The 21953-nt window shown below is 42.9% G+C and overlaps 1 protein-coding gene across 1 annotated transcript in view; it reads left to right on the forward strand.

Moving 5' to 3' along the window:
• Positions 1–6412: 6412 nt before the first annotated feature.
• The window catches only part of prox1a (prospero homeobox 1a), a 53688-nt gene continuing 38147 nt past the window's right edge, over positions 6413–21953 (forward strand). The window contains exons 1-5 of the mRNA XM_080878466.1: positions 6413–6803; positions 9742–10163; positions 10354–10977; positions 11335–12561; positions 16692–16799. Coding sequence (XP_080734592.1) covers positions 9813–10163; positions 10354–10977; positions 11335–12561; positions 16692–16799 — 2310 coding nt within the window. The 5' untranslated portion in view covers positions 6413–6803; positions 9742–9812. The remainder of the gene's footprint in view (positions 6804–9741; positions 10164–10353; positions 10978–11334; positions 12562–16691; positions 16800–21953) is intronic.

The raw sequence follows: 21953 nt of genomic DNA on the forward strand, positions 1-21953 counted from the left end.
TGTCTTTCTGGATGTTTCCTAATTTAGCCCACTGTCCACCCGCCTGTGGTACTTAATGTAAGGTACACTGTAAACCCGAAAAGGTTAGAATTTAATTTAGTAGCTTAATATGCAAAATAATTGAAATTGATCAATAATAATATGAAGTAACTCAAATAGAACGAAATGTTTGATAAACTATTTGAGTCAGTAGGACTGCTTTTTATCATCACTTAATTTACGTAAGCATTGAGGTTTACAGTGTGTAAATCATATCGATTTGATATGGACTTTAAAAGTTAATACTTTAAAAGTAATGCTTTACATATTAGGTCTGTTACTTCATCCTATTTACAGCAACACAAGCTTTGTGTTTGTTCGCTGCTTGAGGTTGTCAGCCTTTATGTTCCTATATAGTTCTACCTTATATTTTATCCATCACTCATCTGTTTGTTAAAGCTATGTATAACATACAGGGTTTATCTAAGAGAATCGTCTGCTATGCTTTTAATGCTGCCGCCGTTCACCAGGAACAATCCAAACACTTTTAGGAAAACCGGATACGTGAGTTTCACGATGCTTCCGGTTGGTAGCATAGCAACTACAGTGGCTGCAGACATGTTCACAGAACTGTGGGACAATTTGACACACATTTTGTATGTAAAGCTTTATATTCCACCATGTATTTTAACATTTACCACATGCTTTTATGTTTATTACTTAAAAAATACAACCTTTTGAAATCAGATTATTCTTTTTGATACACCCTGTACTGTTTATATGTACTTCCACACATGAACACATTTTGCAATAGATATCACGTCCACAAGTCCATGTGCTCTAAAACACTAAACCCTCTACCAGCTTATGATTTTAAGCGGCTTCCCTTGTAAGATCTTGAGAACTTCAGAGTTCGGCAGCTGCACAGCGCAGAAGTAACTGAAGCTACGTGAGCATTTTAAGTGGTGCAGTCGAGTACATCAAGTCTTGTAACTATTCAATCTACAACCATAAAAATATACGTGGGGTTTTAACATTGCACAGTTACTCTACTTCCACCTTTTGTTTCTGAGAACATGGGACAAGTTTTAGTCAGCCATCTGATTCCTGAAGTTTGATCTTCTTCTCTGTGGTTACAAACTTCTGAGGCTAACAGAATATAATGTATAATATAGTATTTAGACTGGACAAACAACTTTGTGAGCCTATTCACACATGCAACATGAGAAAAAAAAAGCAACTTTTGAAGCAAAAGAAACGCAAAGCTAAGTGTGTAAGTTTTAGTGTAGACAACCACAAACTTAGGACAAAGCAGTTTAAAAATGTTAATATCTAAACATCTAAAATAACAGTTGCTACTGAACTATGGTTAATTCTATATAAGGATTATACTGTTGCTTGCATGTGCCACAGTCAACATGAATTGGATTAGTATTAGTTTAGTTTACGTTATGATTCCTAGTCGAATCTTAGGATATTTAGTGATTTAGGATAACATGAAAATCTACATTGTATTTGCAGTATATTATTTGATCTTTGGACCCATACAAATAAGCTGTGGTTAGCTTCTGGGGAGCCCCATTTCACAAATAACTGTCTAATACAACAGGGGTGACAAAGACTCTGAACCGGCCCACGTGACTGATTGGGAAATGTGAAGGAAGGCAGAAATGTTGGCCTTTTAACTGTATTTTGATAAGTCTTAAAGCTTTTTCTTCTGATAAAGACTCCTCACATAGCTGTTGGTATTACACCAAAGTAATTAAGTCATAGATAAACAAATAAATGACAGCAAGGGTTCTATTATTCCACTATCTACTATAAAAATGTGTGTGTTTTTTTTTTAAACAATGCATTCAAAGAAAAAAAAACAGGACATTTTCAGTTTTATGATTTATGATTGAGTTTTTTGTTTTATGATTTTTTTTCTCATATTAAAGATGTCTCTTCTTTGCAGTGTGGAAGTGGGAGCTTCACTGGTCTGGAGTTTGACATGCCTGTTACACATTATCATGTTGGAATTTGTATTTTCCTTGATTTAAACTGAACTATTAAGGCATTCAAATTAGAAATAACTGAAGGAATCCAACAGTTTATGACACATTTAAGGCTGTCTGCATCATTTCTAGTTTACCTGATGAGTAGAATAAAGCAAATACAGATAAATGCATCAACACTGTTCCTAATTTGCTCACTTTGGTGCAACTTTGAATATTTTTAGATGCATTACGAGTGGCAGGATGAAGAAAACACGTGGAAAGCAAAGCGAAGAGAGAGAAGATCAGAAAGTTCACAAGTATAAATAGACCCGCGGGGACACCGTGTGTTGCTTTATTGAGCACTGTTCGTTTCCTTTGTGCCAGCTAATGTCTGTGTTTCTGCTCACAGAGGAGAGTAGAGGAGCCGAGATACCTGGTAATGTCTGCAATAAGACCTTTTCACCACCTCTTACCTCTTCACCTATACTATACGCTACTTCTGTAGTCAAAGTGTGCGTTCATGCTCGCGTGCGTGTGTGTGCGTTTGCATCAGAGCTCTCTCAGAAAGGACCCTGGGACCCTCCTCGCCAGTGAGAGCTTTTAGCTCTTCTTCGCTAATGTCCTGAATAATGGCATCTTGATGGAGAGGAGAAAGAGGGAAAGGGTGAGGACAGAGAGAGAGAAAGAGTGCGTCGGGAGGAGGGGGGGGGGGACAGAATGAGAAACCTCTGCATCCATCTGTCTTTACCTCCAGACCTCCATCAGTAGCAGGCCTATCATTATTCCCTCACTATGGCCTTCTATTTTCATTATTCCCTTTTTGTGTATTTTTTCAGCGTGATGATAATCCACATATATCTTGTTCTTGCAAAAAGACACAGTGCCAGTGTGTGTGTGCACATAAGGAGTCCTTACATGACATAGCAAGCCTTTTAGCAAAGTGAAATTTTGATGACATTCAAGTATTATTTGGAAGAAAAAGGGACTATGCTGTTTTTAGCGACATTAGCCGAAGCCACTGCAGCAAATCCTCCAGATGCACCTTTAATAACTGCTGCAAGAAAAAAAATCTACCTCTCTACTTAAAGTGCAGAGGAAAAAGATTCTTTTGTGTGTGCGTCCCCCACTCCACCCACACCTTTATTCTGTACATAATTTGGATCTCAAGATCTAACATAAGTCCACTGAGCAGCAGATCTGATGTCGCCGCTCCTTCAGTCTGTGGCTGAAACAGAAAAGTGGAACTGGGAGAAAACTGTCTGAGGCGTGCGAGATAACGCAGGTTCCTCTTTAGTGCCAAAACGAAAAGTATCACTTTTTCTGAACCTGTGGTAAATTCCATTTATTGCAACAGTTTTCTTCTTCTTTAGCATCACCTCTCACATTAAAGACATGTACTCGCTGCTCTTTGACGACAACTAAAACTACAGTTGTGCTGTGACTCACAGAGCCAGCTTTAACATGTTGGAGCTTCTTCCACATGTTTGCCTGCAGACTCTGATTCCTCCACAGTGTCTGAGATTTACTGGTTTCAGGCTGCCTCAGGTGGTGTTTTCAACTATTTCCCTTCCCTGCCGTGGATCCGAGCTCTAAAGGTGACTTGCACTGTGGGCTGTTTGACCACGACTTGTGTTTGGACAGTCAGTTTGGCTCTTTGGCTAAATCCTAAAAAAAAACACCCAGAAACAACAACAACAAAAAAACGAGCAGTGGGGTCAGTTTGATTAAAAGCCTCAGTGTTGCTGTTTGAGTTGTAAGGTCACACTGGGATGTACTGAGTAAACTATAGAGACTGATCATGGTGACTGACCGTGACCGAAGCACACACAGACACACACTTTCTCTTTCACACAGTTCACACAACTTCCACCTCCTATCCCCTCTCTCTCTCTCTCTCTCTCTCTCTGTTTCACTCAAGTCTCTCTCTCTCTCTCTCTCTCTCCCTCATTGAGTCTTCTCGCCCGTTTGCGCGCTCCCGCTCTCGCTCCAGCACCAGGCGCGCACACAACAGACACGAGTTTGGGGGGGTCATCGCCACATCAGGCAAGTAAATAAAAGGGAAGTCAGCGAGTTAAACATTAAAGCGTTTATTTTCAACCCATCGCAGTGAGAAACATGTTTCGTGTCTGTGTTACTGCTGTGGGTTTAAATGACAGCACGCAATTGCCACGATACGCCATCTAAAAAATATATATTTGTATTACTATATTAGTATTTCTAATTATTGTATTTGAAATTCAACAGCAGCTTCTCTCAGTTTGACATTTCTCCCCCGCTGTTTACAGTTTTCAGCAGCAGCACCGTCCCCTCCTCTTCTGTAAGATAAGATCATTATTCTCCACCTATTCTGGCCTCACACTGAGGATTTTTATTATTTTATTAATATTTTATTTTTTGGTACAGGCCAAAAGGGTTTTTTTCTTCTTCTTATCTCTTCAACTTTCTGCTCCTGTGTCCGGATCTCCCAGATTGGCGCAAATTCGCGTGCGCATTTTCTTAAGACAAAACAATAATGTGGAAGTTAGCAAACTTCTAAATGGCATCACCCAGTGCGCCGTGGCTCAAATAGGTCACAGCTTTTACAGCTTATTGTTAAGTGTGTGTGTGTGTGTGTGTGTGTGTGTGTGTGTGTGTGTGTGTGTGTGTGTGTGTGTGTGTGTGTGTGTGTGTGTGAGAGAGAGAGAGAGAGAGAGAGAGAGAGAGAGAGAGAGAGAGAGGGGGAGAGTGGGGGTTGGTTAAAAAAGGAGATCTGTGTGCTGTATTCTGGTCAAGTTCAGCTGCCGTTTCTCTTTGTGCTTAATAATGTGGCAGCCGATCATTAGAAAAAGAAAAAAGAAAAAATGAAATAAGAGGCCCTGAATGCCTCTGCACGCGAGGACAACCCGCATGGCACGAAACACACTCCTGTCTCCCCGGGGGGGATTTCTTTTTTCTCCCTCTCGCTGATTTGTAATTTAATATTTGTTTGTTTTCTGCATCACGAAGCTGCCACAGAGCGCTTTGAATAATTGCGCCACGAATAAAATGTCCACTTCTTTAATTGAATTAAGTGACGCTGAGGTTTAATTCTGGGGGGAAACTAAAAGGCGGGATTTTGAAAAAGCACCTTTAAAAAGCAACTTTGGAGATGCAATTTTTAGAGAAGGAAATCTTTCACACACGAAACGCGTAATAAAAAGAGAGCGCAGGAATCTCCAGCCTCGCCTCAATCTAAGGAAGTTATTTTTAAAATGTTTTTTCAATCGAATTCGTCTTAAAACGTTTTTCATTATTATTGTTATTCTATTAAACCAAAAAGTTAAATTGTGTGTCTTTTTTTCTTGGGTTTAATTCAGTTTTTATTTTAAGTCCTCCCCTGAGAAATGATGTAGACTTCCAAACAGTTTAATACGCACTGTATAAAATTAAAAGACTCATTTTGAGACTCTTAAAAAATCTCTGGTGTTTTTCATTAACCTCTTGTGATTCGGATTTACTCCTCTGATCTGTGGAAACGGTCAGTGAAGTTCCGTGAACCTCCACACTGTAGGAACGTGACGGCAGTAACAAACACACATCTCCAACAGATTTTTCTTTCTGCAAATAATTTACACAGCTCGTGGCTTTTTAAAGGCCCACGTGCGTGATTTAAGCGTAGAAATATTATGCGTTCGCCCCCGTTATTCTGCTTTATTTACAACTCTGCCTGCTAGAGGACAGACACCGGCACAAACACAGAGACCTCCAGCTCTTAAGCCTCTGCTCTGCTGAAGTGCCCTTGAGCAACAGCGCGTCCCTCCCAGCTCCAGGTGTTCCCTGACCTCTGATCTCTGGATAAGAAGGGAGTTTTCCCATCAACCAGCAGCAGCGGGGTGTTTGTCTGAGTCTCGGTAACTTTCTTTACCCTGAGCGGTACAGAGGTCTCCGATTGCGCACGCGCAATTAAAAATGAACAAAAAGTAGTAAATGAATGTTTTGGTTTTTTTTAATGCAGACGATGAACGCAAAGAAACATTAAACGAATTAAAGCCAGTGTTTATTGAATCGTTAATGACACAGCTGAGAACATCCAGCACCAAACCAGCTGTCACTCAAACTCTTTTTTATTGAAAAGCAAATTATTTTTAAATCTTGCTATTAACCATATTTAATCAATAAAAGTCACGTGATGCCTTTTAGATTGAACTCAAAGTATACATTTATTCTAGAAAAACTAAAAAAAGGAACTTTTGGAGAAAGACTGGTGAACTGACTTTCAGTTTACCCGCCGCGTGCTCCTCTCTCCTCTCCTCGCTCTGGGAGCGCGCTGTTAACCGCGGGGCTCCTTATAAATAAAATCCACCGTCCTCGGCTCCCCTTCCTTATTGGTCAGGTGGAGCCATTACCTCACTGTGTCGGCCGGTGACGCAGCGTCTTCACGTATCCTTCACGCGCGTCTCTTCTTGTTTCTTCACTGAGAGTCTTGCCGTCGGTCAGAGACGAGCCGAGGAGTGCAGGACGGAGCGGGTGCGCTCGATACTAAACACTTCCCATCCCGGGAGGAGAGCGGCGCTCTCTCTCCCCCCTCTCGCTCTCTCTCTCTCTCTCTCTCTCTCTCATTCTCCGCATCTCTCCTATCGCTCTCTATCGTGCGTACACTTCTCCGCGAGCGTCTCTCTGTTGTCTCCCTCTCTCTCCCGCACACACAGACACGCTCACGCCCGCGCGCGTGCACGCTCTTGCATAAGTCTCCACTTTGCCGTAGTAAATTACGGCATTGATCTCAACGGCGAGCGCGGATCTGTCTCTCGTGTTCGCCTCCCGTTTCTTTTTTTTCTCCCCTTCTCGACGGAGCGACTTGGAGAAAGGCTCGAGAGAGAGAGAGAAGTAAGTACAAACTCTTATTCTCCGTGTTTGTGTCTGCTGCCTGTTAGGAACACGCGTGGCTGTGAATAACCCGAGTGCAACTTCACTCGCACTGCCTCCAGTTCATGGACATCTTTTGCCTCACAGCTTCGATCCAGATGGCTCAGTTTAATCTCGGGACTGTTTTACAATCTGCTTCTGCTGAAAAACAAAACACAAAAACAGGCCGACTGTGAGGAAGGACTTAAAAAAAATGATACATGAAAGTTTGTTTGAAATTTGAACTCAGACTCTTGGTTTTATTTGGTTTTGTCAGCGCGTGTGCGCGCACACATTCCCTTCTTTCGCGTTTTATGGCAGGTTGATGGATAATTTTTATTTTTGAAGGGGTAAAAATCCAGTTTCTTGTTATCAGTTTTGCAATTAAAGCCAAACGCGGGCGGGTTTCTCTCTTCTCTCTTTATCCAGTTTATCCACTTTAAACTAAGAAAATAAACGGCGGGGTGAGTGGAAAAGTCCGTGTCGTGTCATGATCGTGGGCTAATGGTTGTTTGGAATATGACTAAGATCTCTGTGTAAGTGTCGTCCACAGTCTGTTTCCCCCTCGGACTGTGCACGGCTTCGCTTTCCGCTCAGAGCGCACACAGCGAGCTGCAGCAACAAGCTGTGATCGCCTTCACTTTTTAAGTTTTCCCCGTTTTTAACTCAATCGAGACAAAACGAACTAAAAGAAGGAACAAAACAAGTGTAATATTTAATTGTTTGTAAGTATTTATGATTTGGAACTATTACATTTAAATTATGAAGGCAAATGTATTTAAACGGCAGTTTAAAGTTAAAAAGTCACCTAGCGCTTTGTATTCCTTTGTGAATTGAAATCTAACATTTACACGTATTAATCACTAACTTCCCATTTCAGTTCTCAAATACAGAGCCACATATTCCTTCCCTTTAATTTCAGATTAAAACAAAAGTTTCAGTTTTGATCCAAAAAAGCCACACACACTCTCGCATCTCCTTTTTCTCCACCTCACCTTCAACAGAAGCTCATAAAAAAAAAGAAAGAAAAGTTCATCCAACTTCTATTAAAATTCATCTGTGAGTAGATGAACCTTTGGAGCTGCTGTGTATTTCTGAGGTGTCCCTGTCTTCTGTTTGTTTAGTGTTTTATTAAAGCGGTCAGACCCGGGCACTCTCAACTTGAACTAAGACGCCAGTTTCAAAATAGGTTGTCGAGCTCTTTGGACCTCACTAATGTAAACTGTTTGTGTCCCTGTGTGTGTGTGTGCATGTGTGTGAGACAGACCACTGCACAGAGTAATGCTGAAGAACCAATAATGCAAACACAGACCAATGTGTGTATGCATGCGTGCTCAGTATATGTGTGTGTGTATCTGGGTCAGTCCCTGGCTCTGTGCTGAGGGGACGTGTTTTTCCTGAACACCTAACAGCAGCAGAACTGGCATAAGTCATATTCAAACTAACCATTCTCATTTGGTAATGGCACCAGCAGGAACACGCCGGGGTCTGCTTTGATCGGCTGCTGTTGACTGATGCAAAAGCATCTTGTTTCTCCGAGCGTATGCGTGTGTGTGTGTGTTTAGTCTTTTTAAATCCTTTCTCCAGCAGTGTTTGAGTGTATTTTGCAGATCGGCCTGAAATCGTACCCGTTTCTGGCCGATGTACGAACTGCAGAACTGTTGTTGTAAAGCTGGACACTCTTAATTTGTGAATCATTTCCCTAGTCTAGAAACTGAAATCCTTTGCAAAACAGATGCAAACACGTAACATGGGAAACACTGTCTGTGTTCACCAGTGGAGGTACAAGTGCAAACAATTTGCGCCTGCTTGAAAACAGACAAGCTGAAATTTTTTAATTGTTTTTTTTTCCTTCACAGTTTGAAAACTTTGTGGTTTGCACTCTTGTGCATCTCATTTTGTGTGATTCAGCTATGAGGCGACTTCTGTAGGAATGAAAAGCAACCTATTGCACAGGTAGTGAAAGCTCTGGGTGTTTCCAATGCTTCAGCAGAGAAACTTAACCTTTCACGGTCACTGTGCGTGCCCCTCTTTGTGTTTGCCATATAGCAGATAAGCCCCACTCACACATGGCAGTACGAGAAACCTACTTTTAATTATTCAGCTCATACAGCATGTGTTAATAACTTTTTTTTGTGGGGGGGGGGAATAAAATAATTTCACAAACAACTAAATTCACTGCAAAATACAACATAAAAATCAAAAAGAAGCAGAAAAAAATCAGGAAGATCATAAAGTGGGGGGAAAAAAACGGGTTTATTTTCCTTCACAGTGGAGTAGAATGCCCTCTGTCAATACGAGAGAGCTTGTCAATTCTTCACAGCTTCTCACAAGATGCAGAAATCAAGGTTAGCCCCCAGGAGACGAGGAGGAAATGGGAAATTATTTTGGTTATTACAGGCAGGTGTTCCTTCTCTGCGGGAATATCTCCTTGAACTATTTTAAAGAGTGGGTTGTTTCTAGCTGTGGTTCCCTTGGCTTTTGGTCAAGAAATGAACCGTGTCCTGTTTTTGTATTTCTCCAACTGTTAGATCAATAAAAGAAAGAGCTTCTCCTCTTTTTCTTTAAATTCCTTTAATTATTGTGTACTCTGATGCTTCATAAAGACGACAGAGATAGGTTTTTCTTGTTTTTTTAACAGCAGATTCCTTTTTTATTACCTGTCGTCATCCAGTGTCTCTAAAATGTGTTAAATTTACATTGTTAGTGTAATTTTCTAATTCAAAATGAAAGTTTATTTGGAGAGAAGGCCACTGATTTTTTGTCTTTAAATATAATTACCAATTTCAGCGAGTGGACTTCTTTCAGATCCTTCCTGTCTGTAAAACCGGAGCCACGTAAGACAGATCAGAGGTGGAAATGAGAAGTTTCATTAACTGCCAGTAAAAGGTGTTTCCTCCTGTTTGTTGTTGTTGATCAGGTAACTCCTCTGATCCTGTGTGCGTGTGTCTGTGAGGACCCCTGGTCATGTCTGCTTAGCTGCCCTGCGTGATGCCTGATCATGACAGCACCACCCTCCTAACAAGACAGACCAAGCGCCGACGTGTTGACATCGGGGTGAAAAGGACTGTGGGTAGCGCGATATTCGCCCGCGCCAGAGACACCCTGATCGACAGAATGAACCAATCCCACGGCCCCGATCAGGACGACGACTGCTCGCTGGTCGGTCACAACCACGGGGCAACCAACGGTGACGGCGAGAAGTCGAACGTTCTGAGAAAGCTGCTGAAGAGAGCGAACTCATACGAGGATGCCATAATGCCTTTCCCTGGGGCTACGATCATCTCTCAGCTCTTGAAAAACAACATGGGGAAGAACGGAGGCAGTGACTCGGGTTTTCAGGTACAGAGAAACACACGGAAACAGGAAGTAGTTAGAAAATGAATAAATGTCACTATTTAGACACTGTTTCATTGAATCTTTCTCTTCTTTTACCCTTCCAATCAACCAAGAATGTAGTCTTAAGTCCTCCTTCATGGATCTGTTAAATTATTCATTGTTATTAAGTCAGTGCTGCTGTCCTTCATCACAGGGGAGTGGTGCTCTGTCCAGTGGAGGCTCAGAGATCCAGGCCGAGGACGCCTGCAGCAACTCCTCCCGTGATCGGGACAGCCCGTCTGACTGCCTCTCTCCTGGGCCTCCTCTGCCCCCTCCATCTTCCTCCTCCTCCTTCGGGCGGCCACCCCCTCCTACAACCCTCAACTCCCACGCTCCCTCTCAGCCCCTCTCCCTTTCCTCCTTCGAATTGGACCGGCTGTCCGACGAGCACCTTCGTGCCAAGCGCGCCCGTGTGGAAAACATCATCCGTGGCATGAGCCACTCTCCGCTGGTCCGACCCAATGCCGGCGACCACAACCAAGAGAGCAACCGCGAAAATGAGAACAGCAGCAACAACAGCAACAGCAGTAACGACAACAGAGGCGACGGCAACGGCCACAGCACCAGCAGTCACAGCCGGAGCGACTGCCCCTCTTCTCTGCTGAGCTCGCCTGGCTCGCGGGGTGGCATGGTTGGAGTCGGCGAGGTCTACAGGGAGAATAAGAGAAAGCAGCGCCTGCCACAGCAGCAGCACAGCTTCACCCAGCTGGTGTGTTCCAGGCAGGAGCAGAGGCAGGAAGAAAGAAGGCAGCTCAAGCTACAGCTGGAAGACATGCAGGTTGGTAGTTGAGTAGTTACTAAAATATAACAAATACATTGTCGGTCCCTTCCTCTGTAGTTTTTATGATTTAAAACTAGGATGTTCGCCAGAGTTTGAGGGTCTAGGCACCGAGAAACATGAAGCTTTAACCTTACAGTCTAATAAAGGGCCATTGTCTTTTAAGCATAACAAAGAATCAAACTTTTAATATATTAATGTCGGCTCCTTTGCTCTTTACGACGAGAAAAATAAAATAGGTGATGCAGAAAAACATTGGGTTACTTATTAGCTGATTAGGTACAAAACAGCAACAAGAAAATATTTTATGTCATGAGTTGAAGAGGTTCTTCTTTACATTCTCTTTCCTGTGCTCAGAAACAGCTGCGTCAGCTTCAGGAGAAGTTCTACCAGATCTACGACTCGGAGACTGAGGAGGAGGAAGACAATGGCGAGAACGGTGAGCCTGACCGAGGCGGAGAAAGAGAGGAGGACGGCAACTTGTCAGAGGATAGCATCCGCTCTGACGGCCTGGAGGAGCGGCACAGAGAGAGGGGCCGACGTGGCCACGATGACCTCTCTGAGCTGGACCCGGGTCTGTTCCTGGACCGGGCACGGGCCCTCCTCCGAGAACAGGCCTTGATAGATGGAGAAATGGAGGAGGATGTGGACAGCAGGGAGGAAGAGGAGAGGAACGGGGAGAGGGTAATGAAGAGGAGGGGGGCGGTGGGGGCAGGAGGAGGAGGGGGGAGGCAGTTAGCCGAGACTCTGAAGCAGGAGCTGAACTGTGCCGTGTCTCAGGTTGTCGACACCGTTGTCAAAGGCTTCTCCTCGCCCAAACAGGCCATTAATCACCATCATGGCTGCCACAGCACCACGCCGGCCGCGCCTTCCTCTTCCTCCAACTCGTCCTCCTCGTGCCCCCCACCTTTTGGCCCCATGCCCTCCCTCACCCCTGACTCTCGATTCAGTGGCGGCGCTTTGGCCCTCAGTCTGAACGGCGATGGCAGTCCCACTCCTAACTACCACTCTTCCAACCAGAGGCTGCACTGCTTTGGGGACGTGATTGTCCCGAGCCCGCTGGATTCGTTCGGCGGGTTGAGCAGCAGACTAAGTGGTGTGCCAATGCCCAACGACCAAACAGAAGCACTGCCTCTGGTGGTGCGAAAGAGCGGTGGAGGAGGAGGAGGAGAGAACGCCGAACCCTCTCTTCCCCCTCCCCCTCCTCCTCACCATCCCTCTCTCCACCCCACTCCCCTCACAGCTTCGCTCGGGTTTAGCCCTCCATCCTTCCGCCACCCGTTCCCTCTTCCCCTCATGGGCTACCCCTTTCAGAGCCCCCTGGGGTCACATGGGGGTGGAGCCGGGTACCCTCCGGGGCCCAAGGACCACCACCGGTCCTCTCCCGATTCGATGGACATAACTCGGGAAACCAGCCTCAGAACCAAAATGGCGTCCCTGGCGGGAGGCCATCTTGGTCACCATCACCACAGGCAGAGCTCCCCAAACCAACATGGCCCAGAGGGTCTGTCGCTATCCCTCATCAAGTCTGAGTGTGGGGACCTGCAAGACATGTCTGACATCTCGCCCTACTCTGGCAGCACTGTATCCTTTTTCCTGAAAGGTTTAGCACTTGTGAGTCTGTGTGAGTGCCTGTGTTGCCTTACATCTGCAAACGCTTTAGCGCTAGAATCAAAAACATTGTGTTCATCCAAATTCTGCACCGGCTTGAACTGTAGGCTGGTTTTGTGCATTAAAATTAGCAACAATCTGCCTACTTGAAACTTTTAATAGCAACACTTAGGCTTTAGAGTGTGTGGCTGATGGACGGTATAGTCCCACACTGCAGTGCACAAAGGAAATGAGGGGCTTCGTCAGTAGAAAAACAAAGATAGGATGAGAACAACAATGAGATTATTTTTTTGTTTTTCGCATTTGATCTTATTTCTCTTTCCCACATGAGTCACATCTTCAGTCAACACTGTCAAACACGGAGACATGTTAGAAGCAGCAGCAGGAGGAGGCGGCAACAGTCACATAAATTCTTTAATATCAATTAATCTGCATTAATTGGTTCCTCGTCTGAGCCTCTTGTTTCCTAGCTGAGTGGGGAAGATGAAACGGACGCGCCCGGTCTTGCAAGAGGGGGAAGATTAAACAGGTCGCACGCTGCTCTCTCAAAGCCCTTTTAAGTCCATGCAGCAGGTTTTGGTGTTTAAAGGTGCTGAGAAAGGCTTGTGAGCTCCCTCTTCAACACACACACACACACACACACACACACACACACACACACACACACACTGTTACCACTGTCTGAGACACTATTGTGCTGTTAGGTTCGCTTTCATCACAAAGACTTTGTACATAAACGCTCAAAGCAAATCATATTTCACTTTGTCTGTGTGTGTGTGTGTGTGTGTGTGTGTGTGTGTGTGTGTGTGTGTGTGTGTGTGTGTGTGTGTGTGTGTGTGTGTGTGTGTGTGTGTGCAGGGTAGGTAAGACTTCGTACATAGGAGCTCAAAGCTAATCATATTTCAAAGAGCAGGAGAGGGGAACAGGCAAATGCTTGGCCTTACTGACAGACACTTTCTAAATGTGTGTTCTTCAACCTTGTGGGCACACATAAGGAGAAGTGTAATATCTCAAATGTACACTTTAGTTTCCTTTTTATGATTGTTAGCAGGTTGTTCTGGGACACTCCTACTCACTTTCATTTGTTGGCCTTCGGTCTCGGTGGCTCGACAGCTGTGTGTTTTGCTTCATACAAACACACATGCACAAACACATCATCTTTCATGGCGTGTGCATGGGGACAGGTGTTTGCAGGTAGCTGTTTATCTTCTTGTTGCTAACCTTTCATATGGAGAGGGCTTCTCCCAGCCGCTGTGCACACAAACACACACAGTGACTCACGCATGCATGCATGCGTGCAAACATGGGGGCGTGCGTGAAAAACACACGTTTGAACAACAAAGTGAAAAGAAAAATAAGACTTTGAACCTGATAAAATGGGAACTCCTTGCAGCTGTGGTGGGGATTTGATCACAGCGTCGTCTTCAAAGCCAATTTAGATGTTGCTTTAATTAGAAAAAAAAAACAAAAAGAGAAAAATATTTGACACGTCTCTTGATCCTGCTGAGCCGTTTCATTCCAAAATGCTCTCCCATTCATTTGGCCGAGAAAAAAGAAAAATCTTTGAAAGTGGACATTAGTATTTCAAACATACTGAGCACCACCCTTCAAACCCTCCTCTCTCCTTTCTTTCTTTAAACTATTCACTTTTATAAGAAATTCATTGTTTTGAATTTGACAAAGCAGAGAGAGCATTCACCTTGGGCTCAGGCTCACAAACTGTTGCTTTAAATAACACAGGAAAGAGAAATAAGACCGCGAGGACACGTATGTCTGTTTGTCAAACATACACATAATACGACAACAGTTCATAAAACAGATCTCATAAAACAGTCTGTCATGAATTTCAGTACGCAAATATAAAATAATAAAATCAGGCCATGAGAAGAATTTTGGATATTTGAGGATTAAACTCAAACAGTTGAGCTGCATTCAGTGAAAAAATGTATGTGTGCATGTAAGCGTCCAATTCTGATAGCTGATTATCCTTACACTTGCAAATTACACACCCATCCGCCAGCCTACTTAAATTATTTGTCATTACATACAATTAACAAATAATTACATACAACATTTACTGTGCAAATTTGCTGAAGCAAACAGGAATGAGCACCAGATGTGCCACCAGGCTAACACTTTGATTTTCCTCGGGTATAAATCTAAAGCATACTCGTGTCATGTATCCATCCTGATTGATTTGGAGTGGTGTTGCCCAGTTTTGGAGAAAGTGTCCACCTTTTCTTGAACATAATTGCACTCAACCAACGATGTCTGCAAGTCATGACCTGGTTAACTAGAAAAAAAATCCACAAATCCTGCTGTGAACGGTCACATTTCTCAAATTTGCCTTTTTTCATGTTGTTTTCTGTGTCTAGTATAAAGCAGAGTAGAGACGACATGGTGAATGCAATCTTGGTAGCTGTAAGGTCTTAAGAAAGACTTGCCTTTGCACTGATAATAGCTAACCTTAAAGACTTGCATGCACACTCAGGTCTGTGTGTCTTTAAGCCTTTGTGCGCAGCTGAGCAGATGTCCTCCATTCATTTATGAATTTATTCCCTCCTCAATCTTTTCTCCTCCCAATCCCCCCATTCACACACCATAACACACATACACCTGGTAACAAGGTCAAGTTACACCTGATATGGTAAGCCCCCACGTAAACCATCTCTGTCCCTAAGCAGAAGTGGCAGGTACACACGCACGTGCACGTATAGGAAAGGAGGAGGAAGAGAAGTGAAAGAATAAAAGAAAAAATGTGTTTATTCAGTGACTCACTTTAGCTACTATTACATGCACACAAACACACATGCACATCACTTGGCATTTATTCATTATTATATTGCTTCACACTGTTTACTCTGAGTCATGTTGGGTGTGTTTAAATGTGTATGCGTGTCCACAAAAAATAAGACAAAAAAAAAACAGTTGATCTAAATGCACACAAACAGTGACATGTTGGCATGAATGTTAACTAAGTGATGGTGTTGTTGTCCGCTGACCGGACGTATCTGCTGCTAAATGAATGATGGATGACAGCGAGGCTCACCTCTAGCTTCTGATATGGAGAGGCCTTTTTAATCGTGTTGTTGGGTCATGTTAATTAGTAGCACGAAGTCAGGACAGCTTTTTAGGTCGAGACAGACGACGGTGTGCCTTTCTTTTATTTATTTTTTTTATTGGCCGTTGAAGGTTGATGGGTAGATACAACAACAAATTGCAAAAAGCTGACAAAGTTAAATCTCTTGTCCCAAAGCTGCTCTTTTTCTTTTCTTTTTTTCCACGTTTTTTTTTTTTTTTTTTTTACACTTTCCACTCCTGATTGCTGATGCTAGTCTGTCCCTCTTTCCAGCCATATAGGGCCCCTGGGGTTGTCTTTATGTGTGTATGTGTGTGTGTTTCTCTGTGTGCTAATTGACCTTGCAGGGGGTTCCATTGATTGCCTCATCTTCTCTGATAGATTATAGGGCTGTTAATGTGGTGGGGAAATGGCAGCGTGGTGGGGCACAGCTGTTGTCACGCACACACACGCATGCAAACACACACACGTGTGCATACACACCCACTCGGACACACGGATACTCTTGGCGCCCCTACAACCGGGGCCTGCACAATTATTATTTTCGTTGTTGAGACAGTGGGATGGGCAGAGTCTGCGAGATGCTGGGATTTGATCAAAAGCCAGCAGGTGCTTGTGTTTGATTTTTGCTCCACACCCGTCGCAGAAGTGGCTTTGACTTATCAGAGTTTCTGCATTTAAAACTAGTCACTCCTTCCTCACAGTGTGGTAGTGAGCTTTTCTCACAAATGCTTTTGAAAAAAGAAAATCATCCCCCTCTCATTGGTCGCTCTACAGTTATAGAGTTTGTGTTAGAAAAAGGAATACATACACACTGAAAGGTTTTCAGACTTCAGGTGGGTTGGATGTTACATTCACATGTAACGAGTGTGGTCTCACTGCTGTCGTGGCAATTCCTTAGCCAAGCTTAGACAAGCATAATGTGGATTGTGTCAGAGGAAATGTCCCTCCACTGTGTTCCTCAAAAGCTTTGGTCCCCAAAAAACAAACTGTTTAATGGTTCCTTGACCCTGTTAATGCTCAGATTCAAGAGGGCCTGTCTCCGAACCACCTGAAGAAGGCCAAGCTGATGTTCTTCTACACCCGCTATCCCTCATCCAACATGCTCAAAATGTACTTCTCTGACGTCAAGGTAAGACCTCTTTCCTCACTTTTCTTTTCCTTCTGTTTTCTTTAATGAACCTCCTGCAGCTGCTCTCTACAAATCATATTTTTCTCTTTTATGTCAGTCACATTCAAGTCCCCTGCTCAGTTTGTTGTATCATTTAACTTTAGTGATTACAACACTTTTTCCCCACTGGATCCACAGTATGTACTTCTCTTGGGAATCTAGGATAATTATTTTAGTGAGGGCTGAAACTCCAAACTAAAGACAGATTATAGTTTGTATTATCAAACTGATCTGTGTGCATAAGACTTTGTCTAAGTTGTTCAAACTATGCAAAATAAAAGTCGGGCTATGCGCTTTAATATGTTTCTGAATTCTCAAGGTGAAATCCTCAAGGCACACACATGTAATTGTCAGGAGAAGAGACAGACAAAGGCAGAAAAAAGTGAGTGGCTTTAAATAAGAAGAGCTATGAGTACTGCAGTCGCTCTCACGTCAAATATGGACGTTAATGTTGGGAATGTAACGGCATCCTTAGAGTCCGGGCTCCAAAAACACACTGGTGTATTTTTCTGACTTGTGTGCATTTTGCTGTCTGATTATATTCAGCTATATTGCACCATTAAACTGTGTGTGTGTGTTTGTGCGGTGAGACCCTGGAGCGCAGATGGGTGCTCCAGTCTGTCACGTCTTTGTAGCATAATTAGAGTTTCTGGCCTTAATCGGCCAGGGGTAGGAAGGAGGGGTGCTAACGCCCACTTTCCCTCTCTTGACACACACACAAACTGTAAGAGGGCCCCCCCCGTAATACTCATTTTATCTCCCTGCCACCCACAACCCATGCATATACACTAACGCTTTCACTCTCACTCTCAGTAACGCAAAATGAGAAGCTGAACTTTTCTTTAAACACGGACACGGAAACAAGCACTGCGTGTGCGCTCTTTTGACATTTGATGGGATATGAACGGAAGTAATAGAGTAAAAATGATCAAGTACATAAAGTCAAGAAAAAGAGAAAAAAGTAGAAGACAACGTGTGTGTGTGTGTGTGTGTGTGTGTGTGTGTGTGTGTGTGTGTGTGTGTGTGTGTGTGTGTGTGTGTGTGTGTGTGTTGGACGGCTTTGAGAAAATGACAGAGGGGAGGGGAGAGCAAAATGAAATGGATGACAGAATAAGAGAACAACAGCTTTAAAACAAAGACGCCGATTGTTTCGTGTTTACAGGCTGCTACGTGTTTTGCAAAGGAGCATACGGCTCCTCGACAGATTCAGGACGCTGTATTCAAATGAGCATAAACGCAGACACACACACCAGCTGGCCTTTGGCTCATATCTGCGGTGACCACTTCCTTGTGGCAGTGCCACATCCTCATTGGCTGCCATGGCAACAGGGGTCGCCGGGACACCAGGTTGCTAGGCAAACACAAGGTTGCTAAGTCTACCTGCTCCCAGTGTGTGAGACTGTGATTTGTCATTAGCCGATGTACCTTTACTGTCGAAATAAAAGCAAAGAAAGGAACATTTTATCAACGTGCTTTAAAGGTTCATCATCTCTCCAAGAGAATCTGTCACTGATGAGCCTGAACATGTTCTCAGAACTTACAAACATTACAATATTGCTGATTTGGCATAAGCTTCCAACAATTTCTTCTTTGCAGATTTTGATTCTTTTAATTTCCAAGTACATTGCAGGAAATAAATAACGGGGCAATGTAAACAGTTGCCTCTTCTGTGAGAGCCAACAGATCTCTCTGAACTTTCACAATAAAAGTGTAGGTTCCACCACAGAGATGGTGGAAGACATACAAATAAATACAATTTAGCTGCCTGTAATATAAATGGTGACGAATCTAATCTTATAATCATATATACTAAACTAGGGGTGTCAAACATGTGGCCCGGGGGCCAGAATCAGCCCAGCAAATGCTCTAATCTGGCCCATTAGACGGCTTTTGGATCATCTTAAGATTCCTGTGAAGGTTTCTCTGAATTAATATAAATTATGTTTGTGCAGAGAGCTACCAGAACTTTACCTGTTTTTTCAAGTTCTCTGATTTATTTAATTTACTGCAGCAACATTTCTTTATCGTGTAGAAAAACTGATGAAAAACTGATGAAAAAAATCATACTTCTTTTTCTTAAATTAAATGGGATTCAATGTGTAGTTAAACATCTTTACACTGACAGAAAGAGGAGTTTCAGTATATGTCCCACGATGTAAAAATGAGTTTGGCATGGCTGTACTAAACAGGATCTTCTTCCTGTGAAAACTCTACATTCAAATGCATCATCCTAATAGGAGCCGGTGACTTGACAGGGGGTGTATTATAAATCACGTTCAGCGAGGTGCCTTCAGGTTTAACTCGGGGTTTAAAGTGTCATAGGAAGGGTTTGCATTTTTAAGGTGGTACACTGTCATCTTTACTTGTGCTGAACACCTGTACTGCTTGAGGACAGCTAACAAATCGACACATATGAAAGTGCAGTGCACTGATGGTGCATTTCTAATAATGGGATCACTATTTGGAGAAGAACTGTGGGTGGATTGTGAGAGGCTCAAACAATGTGCATCTACAGCTTTGGGTGGTATAGATTCTTAGTTAAGTAAACTGCTTTTTTTGCAAGCTTATTTAAGTGCTTGATGATCTCAGAAGATTTGCAAGTAAGCCGACCTTCCTATGTAAATTATGTTTTTACAGTGCCGTTTACCTACACCAGGGTAAAAGTGGAGTTAATGTCCTACAACACATAAGAATACACAGATGTAAATACAGTCAAATCTACTTCTGCACTAATAATGGTTCATACCTTATGCTTCAACACGTCTTTGTACTTTTCCAGCTCTGGCTGCAGCAATTATGTTGCTTTTAGCTGGTTTAGTATTTCTAAATTCCTCTGATTTGTTGTTCTTTTTATCAGAAAAGTGCAGCTCAATCCGGACAATATTTGCAGTTAATCATCTAGCGGCAACAAATACACTGATTGATTCGGGAAATTTGGCTTTTACTTGCAGATCTGAAAATCCTCATCATAACAAGGCTTAGCCTGATTGCAGTTTTTAGGTTTAATGAAGCCAGATGAAGCAGAGATATCACGGGTATTTTCAGCTTGCTTCATAGTACAGGTGCCTGGGTGAGTTAGCTAGTGCCACACCCAGAGACACACAAACGAACAAGAAGAGACAGTTTAAAACAGCTACGTGCTGACATCAATATTATTCTATAATCAGCTTAACTCATATTTTCAATTATCTGAGTAATATCCTCAATATTTATGTGGCCAGTAAAATCTGGCTTTGGGGTTTAATTTGGAAAATGAATAAATTAGAACTAATGAGTTAATGCATAGCTTTGGTTCACGAGTTTGTCTTTTTGAGATTGATATTGGCTTTTAAATTTAATCTACTCTGCAATCTGTGGGTTTATCTTCAAAAAGATATCCAATTAATCTCTTCAGTCTCAACAAACATGGATTTAGATTAGGAGACGTTTGCGTGCAGATACAGTATTTGAGTCTCGAACTGTAAGTCCAGTCAGAACCGCAAACAGTGGGAGTTAATGCAGTGTAAAGATACAAGTTTGTTGGCTGTCAAGGGACAGACTGTCACGGCCGCCGAGGCGAGCCGTGTGGAGTTGGAAGAAGGACCCAAGATGCAGGCAGTGGATGAAACGCTGGTGAGGTTTATTAACAAAGGTGTAGTGGCAAACAAGCAGTGGGGCATGACAAATAACTGAAGACACCTAAACTGGGAGAACTAAAAATAACAGACCTGGGAGCATACGACAAAGGGGATGAGAAGCAGAGAGACACAGACGAGGAACAGGCCACTGTGGAACACAGGGTAACGCAGACTGACACGACGTAACGCAGACGAACCAGCAACAGGCAGGAGAACACACAGGGCTTAAATACACACACCAGTAATCAGGGGATGAGAGACAGGAGGGCAACACAGCTGGGAGAAATCAGAGCTGACGGGACAGGGGAAACGTAAACTGAACACACTCACATCAGACAGAGACCTTCACAATAAAACAGGAAACTCAGACACGGGGAACCAAACAAGACACAGATCTAAACAGACAGCTTCACAAACAGATGGGGTGACACCATAGACAGACAGAGACACAGACTCAAAGGCAGACCGAATATAACACATAGAACTCAAACCATAATAATAATCATCATCATCACAATAAACCAGAAAATGATAACTAAAAGCGCTGGGTCACCGACCCAGGACCATGACACAGACAGTATGGTGTGTCATTGTCACATCACAACAGAGCCCTGCTGGAAGAGCTTAACATTAGACTTTTGAGAAGACTCCATACCTTATTTCCTGACATCCCTCGTGCAATGTGGAACAAAGTCAACAACAGACAAATCTGCTGCTTAGAGAGGTAATTACTGAATGAAAATGCATTGGATGGCTTTTACAGCCAGACTGATATATCAGCAGAACAATATTTTGGCTGATATCATTAGTCAGCCGATATATATATATATTGTGTCAGCTTTCATATTGGTCAATAAATGAAAATTGAAAAGGCAAAGAAGAAACAGGAGACACTATTGTATCACAGACTTCCAATCAGGCAACTTGTTGTGACAAAAAAGCAGGATTAAATCGCACCATCACATTATCTTAGTAGGCACTTATAAATAACAGCAGACAACAAATTTTAGTGTAATCTGGGTTTTTTGTGTTTCTAAAAGAAGAAAAAATATCAACTGATATATCAGGTTTTTAAACGACAAAATATCGGTATTAGTATCGATCTTAAAGCTCCTATTATGGTTGGCTCCAATGAAAGTCTAAAGGATGCAATATTTTTATGACAAAAGAAATTCTCATTGTATGAAATCCAGTTTAGAGCGAAATCATCAATCTTACATGACGAATACGGTTATTTTCAGAAAGGCAACACAAAAACTTGTAAAATGGTGCAGATTTTTCAGGACCTGTGTGTGTGTGTGTGTGTGTGTGTGTGTGTGTGTGTGTGTGTGTGTGTGTGTGTGTGTGTGTGTGTGTGTGTGCTCTGTCAAAGAATTTGATATAACTTGCTTTCGTTCCCAGACAGCACTTGTTAGTGAGATCAATTTAAGGGATTTGATGACAGTAAAAAGTACACATCTACAGAGTTAGCCTTTAAGAAATTATGGTTTCCTATTCT

This window comes from Rhamphochromis sp. 'chilingali' (genome assembly GCF_963969265.1).
Source record: "Rhamphochromis sp. 'chilingali' genome assembly, chromosome: 3".
In the NCBI taxonomy this organism is placed as follows: Eukaryota; Metazoa; Chordata; class Actinopteri; order Cichliformes; family Cichlidae; genus Rhamphochromis; species Rhamphochromis sp. 'chilingali'.